Source organism: Dunckerocampus dactyliophorus, chromosome 1, assembly GCF_027744805.1.
Source record: "Dunckerocampus dactyliophorus isolate RoL2022-P2 chromosome 1, RoL_Ddac_1.1, whole genome shotgun sequence".
Lineage (NCBI taxonomy): Eukaryota > Metazoa > Chordata > Actinopteri > Syngnathiformes > Syngnathidae > Dunckerocampus > Dunckerocampus dactyliophorus.
Genome location: NC_072819.1, coordinates 44,243,827 through 44,258,562, shown reverse-complemented (window position 1 = coordinate 44,258,562; position 14,736 = coordinate 44,243,827). Strand labels below are relative to the sequence as shown.

The 14,736-nt window shown below is 40.6% G+C and overlaps 1 protein-coding gene across 6 annotated transcripts in view; it reads right to left on the bottom strand.

The window, feature by feature from the left end:
• atp2b3b (ATPase plasma membrane Ca2+ transporting 3b) overlaps positions 1-14,736 on the bottom strand; it is a 72,689-nt gene that overhangs the window by 31,440 nt on the left and 26,513 nt on the right. For 4 of the 6 annotated variants that reach the window (XM_054795467.1, XM_054795243.1, XM_054795382.1 and 1 more), the window contains exons 7-19: positions 14,376-14,501; positions 13,257-13,313; positions 12,941-12,982; positions 12,699-12,863; positions 11,467-11,538; positions 11,205-11,347; positions 10,289-10,421; positions 10,079-10,188; positions 9,326-9,460; positions 7,322-7,428; positions 7,132-7,207; positions 4,455-4,613; positions 4,184-4,363 (exon numbers count right to left, since the gene is read on the bottom strand). In XM_054795467.1, coding sequence (XP_054651442.1) covers positions 4,184-4,363; positions 4,455-4,613; positions 7,132-7,207; positions 7,322-7,428; positions 9,326-9,460; positions 10,079-10,188; positions 10,289-10,421; positions 11,205-11,347; positions 11,467-11,538; positions 12,699-12,863; positions 12,941-12,982; positions 13,257-13,313; positions 14,376-14,501 — 1,505 coding nt within the window. The remainder of the gene's footprint in view (positions 1-4,183; positions 4,364-4,454; positions 4,614-7,131; positions 7,208-7,321; positions 7,429-9,325; positions 9,461-10,078; positions 10,189-10,288; positions 10,422-11,204; positions 11,348-11,466; positions 11,539-12,698; positions 12,864-12,940; positions 12,983-13,256; positions 13,314-14,375; positions 14,502-14,736) is intronic. The other 2 variants (XM_054795323.1, XM_054795390.1) reach the window with 1 other exon arrangement.

Sequence of the window (14,736 nt, the reverse complement as noted above, 5' to 3'; positions counted from 1 at the left end):
TATAGTGGACCAGCGATGCAGATTGAGGAGGGAGGGGCTGGTCAATGCACTAGAACAGTCACCCTGTTGGTTGCTCTCCGGGAGGTGATGGCACTGATGTGATAATACATTTTATTGAAAATGTTCTCACAATCGACCGGCAAAGTCCCAAAGATTGACTAGTAACTCAACAATCGACGGGTTGGCGACCCCTGGTCTTTGCTGTTTTGGTAGATGCTTAGCCTTGCAGCTGGAATCATTATATGTTTTTATGTTGTGCAGTTATTCTTCCAAAGATGTTTCCGTGCGATTCCAGATTAGTGATGGAATGTGAAAAAATCCCTAGCGTTAATAGTGTGTGAATGCAGTGTCAGAAGCTATACTGTCGAATCAAGTGTAATTTAATGTAAAACTATTATTTAAAACCTGATTCTGAGATGCTTCTCTGTGGTCAGGTTGTAATTGTTGAATTAGGTAAAAAATTTTGGCAGTCATAGGATTTGCCAGTATTCATTACAATATTACGTATATTTGGCAATTAGTCGGCCGCATGGTGGTCTAGTTTTTGCGGATGACACTACAGTCATCGGCCTGATCACTGGTGGTGTTAAAACATCATACAGAAGAGAGGTGGCGGACCTCATAGCTTGGTGTCGTGATAACAATCTTCTTCTCAATACAGATAAGACTAAAGAGATGATCATCGGGAAAAGGAGCCGCATAGACCCCCGTTTATTGATGAGACTGAGGTGGAGAGGGTGAAAACCTTCCAGTTCCTTGGCACACACATCAGCGAGGCCCTCACCTGGTCTCACAGCACCCAACAAATTATGAAGAAGTCCCAAAGGAGACTGTACTTCCTGAGAAGACTAAGGAAATTTGGCATGTCCACCAAAATCCTTAGTTGCTTCTACAGATGCACTATCGAAAGTGTCCTTACTGCCTCTATCACTGTTTGGTACGGTAACTGTACAACACGTGATAGGAAGGCACTCCAGCGGGTGATCAAGACCTCACAGAACATTGTTGGGGCAGCCCTCCCCTCACTGCAAGACATTTATAAATCTAGAGTCCTACGCAGAACACACAACCTCATCAAGGACAGCACACATCCACAACACTCATTATTCACACTCCTACCGTCAGGCAGACGCTACAGGAGTTTGAAGTTCAGGACCACAAGGCTGGAAAACAGCTTTTACCCACAGGCCATCAGGCTTCTCAACGAAGCACTCACACACGCCGCACACAACACACGCACACACTCATAACACTTTATTTATTTATTTGTATTATTTATCTGTATTAATGTCTCTTCTGTTGTTGTTGCTTAATTTATTGGTATTTATGTTTCTTATGTTCTTATTCTTTTTCTTGTGTTTTCTTTCTTTTCTTGGGAGAATGAACAGAATAAGAATTTCATTGCATAGTATAACTGCCTGTTTTACTATACATATGACAATAAAACTCTTGAATCTAGTGGTTAGCATGTTGGTCAACGCAGTAACAGTCTGGAGATCGGGAAGACCTGGGTTCGATTCTCCCTTGGGCATTGCTGTGTGGAGTTTGCATGTTCCCCCCGTGCGTGGGTTTTCTCCGGGTACTCCGATTTCCTCCCACATTCCAAAGACATGCATGTTAGATTAATTGGCGACTCTAAATTGTTCATAGGTATGAATGTGAGTGTGAATGGTTGTTTGTCTATACTGTATGTGCCCTGCGATTGGCTGTACCCTGCCTGTCGCCCGATATGTCCAGTCAAAAACAAATGTGTTTGATACACAGATGAGTTGTGAAATTTGGCTGGTGAACAGTAGTTTTACTATACAGTTGTCGCTCGCTACATCACGGTTCGAACATTGCGCTCTCACTCTGTCACGTTTTTTTAAAAAATGTATGAATTAATAATTGATCGTTGTTTCGTGGTTGAATACAGCCTATTATTAATTTTAAAAAATTAAGCAAATTCAGCAAACTGTACTTATTCCTGGCCTAAATTAAGCATTTCATGCACATGACTAAATGAACTAACTAAATTAACTAAAATAGCAATACAAGGCAGAAAAAGCATTCTAATCATGAATGTAGCATTATACATTTGCCACTAGGTGTCAGTAATTGTTGGGTGCAACAGGCACTAGATCGTCAGGACATGAATTTAATGCAGGTTTAAATTATCTCACGACAGGCACAATAATAATACCATAATAATCAGAATAACAACACAGGCTACTGTTAGATCCATAACCTTTGACAAGCTAAAAGTCAACTCTGAATCTCAGGCGTCACTTCCTGTCCTCCACATATCTGTCCCCCCACTATTAAGGTCCCCTAGGGAACACATTTACTGTGACACTGCTCAAGCAGGGGTTTTATTTACGTTTTAAATAGTTATTTACTCTTATTTTGTCTACTATATTCAGGGTTTCCCCCAGGATTTTTGGAAGCTGTGGTGGTGGGCAGCATGGGAGGGCGGACTGCCACCGCTGTGCTGTGCCGTGCCGCTGCTGCATCTGCAATTTTTTTTTATTTTGATCAATAACAGTTTTTACGACTTATTTATTTATTAACTTATGTAACTTTTTTCAGCAAGAATAGGAAGCAAGAACATTGCAAAACTGTTCATTTAATGGCAAAGTTGCTGAGAGCATTTAAAGTGAGAGTCTAAAATGTCAAGCCTCCTTTTGTTACCTGACCTATTTAGTCCAATAGTACGATGTGACTAGTCCAAAAGTACTATTTGACACAAACCTTAATTTAATTTGATGCCTGTTTTACAGTAATGCAAATACATGGTAAATGAAATGTTCAATTGTTGAAAATATTACCAAAATAACAATTTCAGTATTTTTGTACCAGAAATCTGCCCTGTATAAGGAGTATAAATTGAGAGTCCAGGGTTATGATAGCACAGGTGTATCCAACTTGCATTGGAACATTGGAAGAAAACAGAGCATTATGCAATAATATCAAAGTTCTATAGGATGATATCAAGGCACTATTAGAGGATAATGCTGCCTTGCGCACCACTCTCGAGGAAGAGAAAGAAGCAAGGAAAATATCTCTGAGCAAATGAGAAATATAATTGACGAGATGGATCGGAATGCACAAATGAACGATGTGATCCTCACAGGGCTCCAAATTACACACAGGTCAGAAGATTCAACAGTTTAAAACCTAGGAGAACCAGATGAAATGGATGTTCCTTCAAGAAAGCAACAGATTCCTACAATCAAAGGAGGTAGATGTAGATATCAACACCATCAACGCTTGCATCCCACTAAATGGCAGAAACAACACCACACCTGGCATCATTGTTAAGTTCAGCAACAGGAAATTCAAAACTGCACTGCTGAAACAGGGAAAGAGGCTGAGAGGCAAAAACGTCTACGTAAATGAGCATCTGACAAAACGCAACGCTGACATCGCCAAGAAAGCACGAGACCTGAGGAAGCAGGGAAAGATACAAAGCACTTGGGGTACCAACGGTAACATCTATATCAAGCTAAATGGAGATCCAGGAGAAGCAAAAGTGCTTGCTGTCAATATCAACGATCTGGATACATATTAAACATCATATTACCATGACAACAAAGAAAATGGAGGATATAACCCACAAAGAAAGAACCACGTAGTTAGAAGGATTACAATCAATATCATTTGACTTTGATATCATCGTCGCAAGGGCCTGTTCAACAAAGGACTAAAATTAGGAACCCATTTATCTCCATTCAATGACACTGACGGTAGAACACGAAAGGCGGCAGGAAGTAGATGTGGATATCAACAGGAGAAAAAAATAACTTGTTTGTTTTGTTTTATTTTGTTTAAAAAATAGTGATGATAGTAATAATAATAATAATAATAACTGCTTGGATTGCGTGAAGAATAACTAAACAGTGTATTAATGTATGTTGAATACAGGAAGTGGACATGTGCATTAGCAATTGATGTGATACAGAAAGGAGGCAGGATTCCTACACCTTTGCGGACATGTGGAATTGGACATGTGGAATTGTGAATTGTAACATGAAGCATTCAATGTAAACTGTATGCATGTAATCAAGTAAAAAAAAAACAACATTTTTAAGGTGTGGCGGAAATTACTTATTGTTGTTGGGTCTGGAACCAATTAACTGCGGTGCACGGAGGATGACTGTATTCATGTTCAAGCATCCCATAAGAACGTTAAACCCGAACTCACCTCTCCTTTCTCGTTCCTGATTCGTCGGTTGAAGTCTTTGCCCTCGAGACAGATAAAGTCATCCCCAGGGTGGATGATTCCACATTTGGCAGCAATGGCCCTGGCTGTGTTAATGTTATCACCAGTCACCATCCGCACAGTAATGCCCGCACGCTGACACTTTCGGATGGCTTCGGGTACCTTGGAAAAATTGGTTCCCACAGGAACAATGAGAGTTATCTCTTAAAAATGTATTTTATTCATTTACTGCATTATGGATCACTCACACTACCTCAGGTCGTACTGGATCTTCAATCCCAACCACAGTGATGCAAGTCAACTCTGTCACTATTTCTGCCTCGTTATCCCACTCTGGCTCTGGATTGGAAGGCAGGTCACGATAGGCAATGCAGATGGTCCTCAGTCCTTCACATGCCATCGGCTCAATCACCTGTAAATCATCTTTAGTTTTAGACAGGAAGAAGCCCCCAAAATCTTATATGAACTAAACCTCTGATATTAAAAACCTGGTCTCATTATTTGTTATTTCAACGGCAAAATCAATTTACACTTTATTTTTCCCAATTGTCCTGATGCAATTTGAAGTTTATGTCTGGTGACCTTTTGAGCATTTTGCTGAGATTCTTTCTGATAACGCTGAGGGGGAAAGCCCCCCCACTCAGCATGGTTCGGACAGCAATATGATGAAGAGCAGAGGTGGCATATAGCTGCCACAATGCAAGCAGAATAAGTGAGCTGGAATACAGTTGTGTAAGGAGAAGAGCTATTTTTCTCATGGCATAAGCTGAGGTCGCCATGAGGCAGATTTAGGTCAGTCAGCCTGTCAGTCAAGGAAGGGCTCGCTCACACTGCATAAACAAATCTGTTTGTGGAGCAAATAGTTGCGCTTCACTGGTGAATACTTTTGACTGATGGAGCAATTGTGCTGCAACTATAACAAATTGGATAAATGCTGACGGCACACTTGTTCACATCCAGCCCCTGTAATGCGTATCACGTTTAATGTGATTACAGCAGCGCCGCTTATCTTTGACAGCAATTGCACAGATATTATTTCAGGTAAAACTAGCCATCAGCAGACATTTGTCTTGGTGTATTCATAGCTTTGAGAATAATGTCACAAAAGCTAAGATGGCACAGCATAGCTGCAGTGCAGGGATGTGGCAGACAGGACAGCTTCAGGACGTGACAGTGGGAATTTTGCAACAGGGGCAAGTGAAGCAGTAAAAAAAAGCTAATAGCGATTCAGTTACAAAATTAGGCGATATTTTTTAAGTACTTGCTTTTCTTCTCCTCTTTGCTTTTCTCCTCTTCTCAACATGCAAATGTGTGTGTGTGTGGGGGGGGGGGGGCAATCACTTTTTCACACAGGGCCATGAAGGTTAGAATTTTTTTCTCCCTCAATAATGAAAACATCCATTTAAAAACTGCATTTTGTGTTTAGTTGTGTTGTCATTGCCTAATATTTAAATTTGTTTGATGACTCGAAACATTAAATGTGACAGAAATGCAAAAAAAATAAAAATAACTCAGGAAGGGGGCAAACACTTTTTCACACCACTGTAAGTGTCAGTGTCACTTACTGACAGTCAAAAAAATATACTGGCCAAATATTTTGCGTGTGTTATATCATACTCATCACAACTAATGGTTATTTTAATAATCCAATCATCGGTCGATTATTTTTTTAGATTATTCGAGTAATCAGATTTTTAAAAAACACATTTGCATGTCAAAATCACCACTTCATTGTACTCCTATGACAGCAGTATGACAAAAATGTTTTATTAAGTGAGAACTTTCATTTTGTTGTTTTTTCAAACTTATTTTGGTGTCATGAGCACTTAAAAAAATAAATGGGGGGGGGGCCCCAACGTGATTTTTTTTTTATGGGCCCAGAATTTGTGGCGGCAGCCCTGCGGGTGGGAATGGCCTTAATGTGTTTTAAACAATGGTCTCATAATCTTTATTTTGTTTGTGCAGTGTCAGTGAGTTGTGTGTCTGTTGTCGGCTCTCCCAGTCCTTTCTGTACGGTGTGCGACATTTGCCAAGTACCAGCACAATTGGCATGCCATATTATATCTTTTTTTCCTGCACAGCAACAAGTTACCCTCCAACATGTAAGGTGAACAGAAATAAAATTAATATAATCTAATAGAATATATGCAAAACTCTGTATGGAAGTCCACTTGCTCGTTGCTATCGTGCAAGCTTAGCTTGGAAATGGCTCTTCAGAGGTGTAAAAAAAATCACTAATACTACACACCAGTAAAAACAAAGGAAACAAACAATTTACAAATATCAGAAAAGTTGTACCTCACTTTAAGTCATTCCAAAAGGTTTGACAAAAACTGAAACGTGAAAAAACAGAGGGAATTTTTCCTATAGCAAATCATTTCAATCCAATTGATCCGCTCCAGACACTCACAATGTTAACAAAAATACATTTTATAGAGAATAATTATAGTTTTACATGCACAAAACAATGTGAAATAATTACAAATGGCGAATGGATATAGGAGTCATTGGTGATGCAGACTTGCCGTACATCTGGCTAGATCAAATTCAACAGTGTTTCTCATCTTCTTACTCAAATTACTGGCACTAGCAACTTTCTTTGGCCCCATGGTGGGTTATTAAGCAGTCAAACTCAATAAAAAGTGCACGGACAGTGAAACAGCAATGAGTAGGGTGTTTTGTTTTGGCACTCGATTTCACAAAATGATAGAGTAAAGGGCAAACAGACTAGTTTGTTACGTGAAATATTGTACAAAAACCAAAGCAAAATTTGGGTGAAAATATTTAGCGAAAGAAATTCAGGCTAGTGACCTTTGTCTGTAGTTATAGTAAGCCCAGTGCACCCTGTTAGGGTGTTAGCTTCATCTCCAGCATACAGACCTTAAAAAAATGTCGGCCATGTTCTTAAATGTTTTAACAAAATCCCTCACCTGTTTGACCATCTCATCTCTGTCACGTGGGCGGAAACTCCGAGCTTCTCCATTGGCATCAAGTATGTAAGAACACCTGGGGAGAGAAAGGATACCAAATTACATCACAGAAGATGAAAAATGTAGTTATTGACAAATATCACCCAGTGTTAGTTATTTCTTGGTCTGGGTTGCCTTCGCTTCCACTCACTTTTTCAGCATGATCTCTGAGGCTCCCTTGCTGTAGAGACGGAAAGATCCATCTGGCAGCTTGATCACTGTGCTCATGGATTTACGCACTGAGTTAAAGGTATACACCTGAGAGAAAATGAGGAGGGATGTTGACAAAGGTGGACGGATGCAAATCAGGACACCAGCTGGGTAAATGCACCTGATGCTGTATGGACATGTTTATAACGCGTAAAAGTTCAAAATATGTCTAAAGCTACGAGAATTCCATGAACTCAGTGGGAAGATATTACTCCGCTTGCTGTGACTTGGCTTTCTGTTTAAGTCCTGCCTTAATGCGCTGTCAGTCGCTGGCTTTTCATTGATGCATCATTGGACAAAATAGATGAATTATTATTGCTGGGTTTCAACCATGTGACCTAGAGGCAGTTCCCGTGAGCAGACGGGGGGCCCTGCGATTGACTGGCGACCAGTCCAGGGTGTACCCCACATCTCACCCAAAGTCAACTGGGATAGGCTCCAGCATGCCCCCACGACCCCAATGAGGATAGAAAATGAATGGATGGAATGTGTTTGTTTTTAGTTTATTTGGCCAGTTTATTTGGTCAGATGATTAACCTTACACATTTACACACTTTTTTTTAGCAACTGATTTTTTTTTATTCTATACAGCTAAAAAAAAAAGCTCATGTATGATTTTGGGGAAAAAATACAAAAGGAGTAAAGTTGGGTTATTATTTTTATGTTGTTTTGGAATTATTGTCTTGTTAAAGGGATAGTTTGGATTTGTTGACATGAATATATGACATCCCCATCAGCATTGTAGTCCAATAACAGCGACTTACCCCCACTCGGTCTCCTAAGTCCAGTTCTGGTCAGATTTCCGTGATGAAGAACGTAGTTCCACTTAGTTGCTGGTGACAATTAAGTCAAGACTTTGGCTTCTCAAAACAATATGCGTTCAAAAGATTAATACTTTTGCATCACAAAAATGCCTTCTCAAAAAAATCAGACCTCACAAAACGCTTGGCGTTATGTATCTGACTGCCGCCATATTCCTGCGCACTGTCACCTGTGTGTTCATGTGTATGTGACGAAGACGTTCGCATCTACTTCCGCGAAGGAGCGCCGCAGCCATCTTGTTTACGTATGTGTTCCACAGCGGAAGAAGATGCGAGTGTCTTCGTCACATTCACATGAACGCACAGGCGACAGTGCGCAGGGATACGGCGGGAGACAGAGAAACGCCGAGCGTTTTTAGAAGCCAAACTCTTTACTTAATTGTCCCCAGCAACTAAGCGGAACTATGTTCTTCATCAAAGAAATCTGACCAGAACTGGACTTAGGAGACCAAGTGGGGGTAAGTTGCTGTTATTGGACTACAATGCTGATGGGGATGTCACACAACTTCATGTCAAAAAATCCAAACTATCCCTTTAAGGCATTCAATGTATTATTACTGTTAATTATGAGGCTAAATCGATTTTTGAATAATGTTCTAACAGTAATTTGTGTGCCTAGAGCCTGTTTATGACCACCAAACGGGAGAAAAATCTATCATCTGCTTCATTTGTTTGCTCCAGTAGCTAGATGAGCCCACCCTGTATGTGCCCGCCACTTCATGGAGGATAGCTTTGTAAGAAAGAAAAAAAAGAAAAAAGGCTTTGCTGCACATCTTAAAATAAAGCCCAGAGTTACAGACATGGGAGCTGTAAGTTTGATCATTTTGTTTCCTTCAGCGAATAGGCTAACCTAGCATGACAGCTTGCAGCATGTGACTGTACTGTTAGCAACGTAACTCACATACAGTATATGTGATATATGGGGTCCATGATGTAGACAAGTAAAGAGCTACGGTATATGTAAAAAGTGGATAAAGTGCAATAATGTTTCAAGCTAAGCTGATACCATTCCAGCTCTATGGGCCATTTACAGCCAGAAGTCCAATTATCCTAACCATGGGGTTTACACTATAAACAAGGAAATTCGAGCACCCAAGCAAGTAAAAGTCGATATGGTTTCCTACCTTGTAGAGTCTTTCCTCAGGGATCTGCTCTCTGACAGGTGTATAGTCTTGCTGTAGGTCTAATACAAATCCAAGGAGGCCACACTCGGTCTTGTTGCCCACCTGCTTAGCCAGACCTCCCTCCACATCCGGTGGCTGAAAGATAATGATTGAAAAGAAGACAAGCAGCAAATGAAACAAAAGCAGAAGGAATGTACTGTACATGCATTGTCTGTGTGTTGTCTATGTATGTTCATCAAGGACAGCACACATCCACAACACTCATTATTCACACTCCTACCATCAGGCAGACGCTACAGGAGTTTGAAGTCCAGGACCACAAGGCTGGCAAACAGCTTTTACCCACAGGCCATCAGGCTCCTCAACGAAGCACTCGCACACGCCGCACGCACACACTCATAGCACTTTATTTATTTATTTATTTATTTATATTATTTGCTTGTATTAATGTCTCTTCTGTCGTTGTTGCTTAATTTATTGGTATATATGTTTATGTGTTTATGTTTCTTATGTTCTTATTCTTTCATTTGTTTTATTTCTTTTCTTGGGAGAATGAACAGAATAAGATTTTCATTGCATGGTATAACTGCTGTTTTACTATGCACATGACAATAAAACTCTCTTGTATCTTGTATCTTGTATGTTTTGTCTGATATTAACCTAAACGAACAAAAGGGAGCACTCAGGTATGTGGAAAAAGTCAGTGTTATTCTGCAACAACTACAATGCCATCTCTATCAATAGATGACTCACTAAGATCTTGGAGGTGTAGGCACTGTTGATGGCGATAGCATTGACTAATAGATCCAGTGTCCGGGGGTTGATCTGACCAGGGTCTGGGATCACACGGTGGTGCACATCACCTAGGAGACACAAACAAATGAACACATAATTAAAACGCATGCGAGTAGACAACAGTGCCAGTATGCCAGTAGCTTCCGACTGTATTCCGCCATCACTCACCTACATAAGCCTGTACCACAGTCATTCGGTTGGTGGTGAGGGTGCCAGTCTTGTCAGAGCAGATGGCTGTAGCATTGCCCATGGTCTCACATGCATCCAGATGGCGCACAAGGTTGTTGTCCTTCATCATTTTCTACACAAGACAATGGAGTGACGTGCGGGTGAATGTTTAACTGACGATTAATCACTCATTCTCATTATGATAATCAGTACTACTTTGATGTATACACTGTACACTGTGAGCTGCAAACATCAAAAGCTGATTAATTTCAGCTATACAAAAGCCATGTAAATAAAAACAGCATGTGTCTTTTGGGACATGTCGGTCATCCTGGTACATCTTGACTTGAAAATTTGACAGGGATTTGAAGGAATCTGGGATATTTATCTCGCAAGTTAGAGTTTATTGCATACAGGATACCACATGCTAATCATTAAACCTTTTTCGTGTTTACATGTTTTGTACCTTACACATACAGTTGTGTGAAAAAGTGTTTGCCACCTTCCTGACTTCTTTTTTTTTTTGCATGTTTGTCACACAAATGTTTCTGTTATATTTGTAATAATGCTACACACATAATGTTACGTTACAGTGTAATATCATTTTTTCATTGTCGCTACATAGAAATGATCATTACTTACTAGGACATGATTGTACTGCCTTATACTGAGGCTTGTGGCATCTATTTTGACAAAGTGAAATTTACCAAATAAGGTTCTTTAACCAATAAAAGGCTATAAGAATGGGTGCTGCCAGTGGAAAAAAATATCACTTTGGGCCCCACCAATTCAGTGATGCAAGCCATGCAAACCCTAAAATATAACTCACATGCCCATGTCAGTCATCGGCCTTTACGGTCATTATCACCTTGACTGGACACTATTTCCATAAAAGTCAATTTATGGCACATCTTACCTTGACAGAGTAAGCCAGAGAGATGGTGACAGCGAGAGGTAAACCCTCTGGTACAGCCACCACCAACACAGTGACTCCAATGATGAAGAACTTGACAAAGTATTGAATGTAGACTGGAGTGCATTCTGTTACCCACGCATGACCTGCAACAACACACACCACACAACATGATGAGCAACAACTTTTATTAGATGTTGCTCAACGGGGTGGTAAACATTTGACCCGATATAGTCTGCCACGATGCACACACACACACACTGACCTTCGACAACAAAGGTGTCGATGACAAAGTAGAGCACGAGGATGATGACAGTGATGGCGGACATCACTAAACCTGGGGAGGGATGGAAAGAAACAACACTTTGTTACTGAGTCACTCAGTTTTCTCCAGTGGTGTGCAGTCAGGGCCAGCAAGGCCTTCACTGCTTGCCTAAATACTATCAGAAGCACTGAGCTACATTTACAACTTCAATTCTAGTTCTAGTCTAATTTAGTTTGTTCAATTAAATTGTATTAATTTATTCCCAACAGTGTATTATCTTCATTTTGTAGCGTGTATCTTGGCTGCACTACCTCCAGTAAGTGTATGTTGATGTTAGATTTTTTGTCCAATCAGATTTCAGCTTCTATTTGTTGCCATATCAGTGTAATCTACCCAGGGTCTTCAGGATCAGTAGTGCTGGCCCATGTGACATACACACTATTAGCAATTGGTCTGTTTCTTTAACCAGATTTCAGATTCTTCTCACAAGGCCAGCTAGCAGGCGTATGATGAAATCATCATTTTTCCATTCTCTGATTATTTGACGTCTGAAAGCCTATTCACTAACACACAAAGTTACCAGTGCACTACAACACCACATCACATAAACAATGCAGCGTTTTATTGATCCTGTTCCAACACAAAGAAAGGACACAGCGACTGTGCCATGCTGTGTGACGTTCTATGTGCGTTATATGAACAAACAAGTGAGTTTGTAGATATATTTTATACGTAAGTCACCCGGGGAAAGGGTTTGTTTGCCACTTTCACTGGAGTCTTCCAGACCAGTGCTTACAAATGAGTGGTGAGTGTGATGGATTTTATTTAATTTATTATGTTTTTCTCATGTTATTAGATAGCTATTGATTCTGAACTGCTCCAGTTTATGTTGTACAGTAGCGGTGTGTAGTTTGGAGTTGTTTAGAGACAATGTATTCGAAGATAAAGGGCTAAATGGTTTCTTGATTTAATAATAAAGGTGTTCATCCCCAATTCTGTAATGGCACACATTGTTATATTGTGTTTTTGTATATTATTGATGGTTTGTATAATTGTGACATGACAGTGGCGGTATTAAGAGGTGGATTGGGCCGCCGCTGGTTTTCGCGTTCTCTTGTTACAGTTCTTTAGAATATTCGATGACAAATGCAAACAATTGCTCAGTGGGATTCAATCGTTTGACAACTGGCACAAATTGATTTGTATTTAGCAAACTGGAAAGCTGTCTGTACCTGCTTTCCCAATTTGAACCGCCAGCTTGGTGAGCTTGCCCTGCAAGACACTCTTCTCCTTCTTCGGTACATTGGTCTTCTTCTTCTCTCTGTCCTCTACTTCTCCTCCCTCTGCGCTCTTTAAGGGCTGCATCTCCATGGCGACACCCCCATCCTGCTTTTTGGCTGAAACATGCACACAAAATCAGCTCTGCATTTGCAGACGAAGCTATGGCACACCTCAACCAAATCTAAGTTTTTACCTTTGTTCTGGTTGTTCTCCACAGCGCCATCGGGTTGTTTTCCTGTGGGAAAAAACAAAGAAAAGGTGTAGAAAGACAGATTAAGTGTTAATGTGTGTTGTCATCATGTCACTTATAAGTTGCAAGCACAGCCAACAGCACAATTCCAACCCACAAAGAAACAATATGGAAAGGAAAGAGTGATAAAGACACATGTTGTCCAACACTGGTTCAATAGACACTATACAGTACACTTGGAAGTCCTTCATTGAGCATGGACACGGTCACACCACTGTCTACTGGGCAGGGCAGGACAGACAACTGTGTGCTCACATACCATTGGTGACTGTGCTGTAACTTGCATCTGTGGTGATGAGCAACTGAGTACTGTCCTCTGTTTGGGGATTTATGTGGGGAAAGAAGGTTTTGAGAACACATAAGAGAAAAAAGGGAAGAAAACAAAAGAGAGCAAAAAGGGAAGGATAATAAAGCTGAAATCAAATAAAGAATGTGTCTGTCTGTTGATTAAATTTAACTCCAAAAAGTGCTTGAATAAAACATAAACATGAGCAACAAATATAAAAATAATAAAAGCAAACCCATGAGGAAAAATCAACAATTCATGCTATGAAGTTTAATAAATAATACATTAGCTCCAGTAAATGACTGCCTGAATGGTTGGGGCAGCAAGAGCTGCTGCCACATTACAGCCAGCAACACAATCACAACAAATCATTACGTTCAATTGTTGCTGTCCATGAATCCATTCCACATATTTCCTCAGTCTGAGAATGCACACATTCCATTGCAAATTCCTTTGCAGAAATGAAAACAGCACTCGCTGAGATAGAGATATGGAGTAATGACTATAACATTAAGTGCTTCTGAAAGTATGTGTAGCCTCTGCTCGCGCTGCCTATCCAAAACAAATTTGCTTCACTTCTTGACCAACATAACACTCTTTCCTGAGTGTCTCTGGCTCCCTCTGCTCTTCACTGCTCTTTCAATAATTGATTCAACCTACAGCCTTTCTCTTGGATTAAGGGAGGCAAGCAAGGGAGAAAGTGAAAGAGGGCAGGAGTGGTGGTAAACAAGTAAGAGCAAGTAAGAGTAATAGAGAAAGATGGATAAGCAGCAAGAGAGGGCATGACAACAACGTGAGGCAGCAAAGAGGGAAAGAGGGAGTGGAGAGGATGTGGGCTAAATTATCTATGAGGTCAAACTGGTGTGTTTCCTGTTGAAGCTCTTATCTGAAATCAGCTAGGCACCTTTCTCAATCTGTCCCACACACACACACACACACACAAGCACACACACTCATGTGAGTACACATTCACTGACATTCAGACCAGGTTTAAGTATTCATACATGCAGACTGGGTAACTGTTGCATCTGTCTTCTACCAGTTGGCATATGACCAGAACAAAACCGTCACAGTGTACTTGTTTCCACATACCTTTCTTTTCTTTACCATCTTCCTCCACATCTCCAGCCCCAAGCAGAGTGAAGATGATGCCTGTCTGCGAGTTGACGCCAACAGCCGTCACCAACATGCGGCCTGAGCCCTCCATCACATGAGTACCTAGATAGCCAAAGATAGCACCCGTTTCATTCATTCATTCATTCATTTCCTGTACCGCTTGTCGTCATTAGGGTCGTGGATAAACTGGAGGTTATCCCAGCTGAATTCAAGTGAGATGTGGGGTGCACTCTGGACTCAATCACACACAAGTAGACAAACAACCAACACTCACACAGCTGGAATACCCGCAAGCACGAGGAAAACATAAAAACTCCACACAGAGATGCTCCAACGG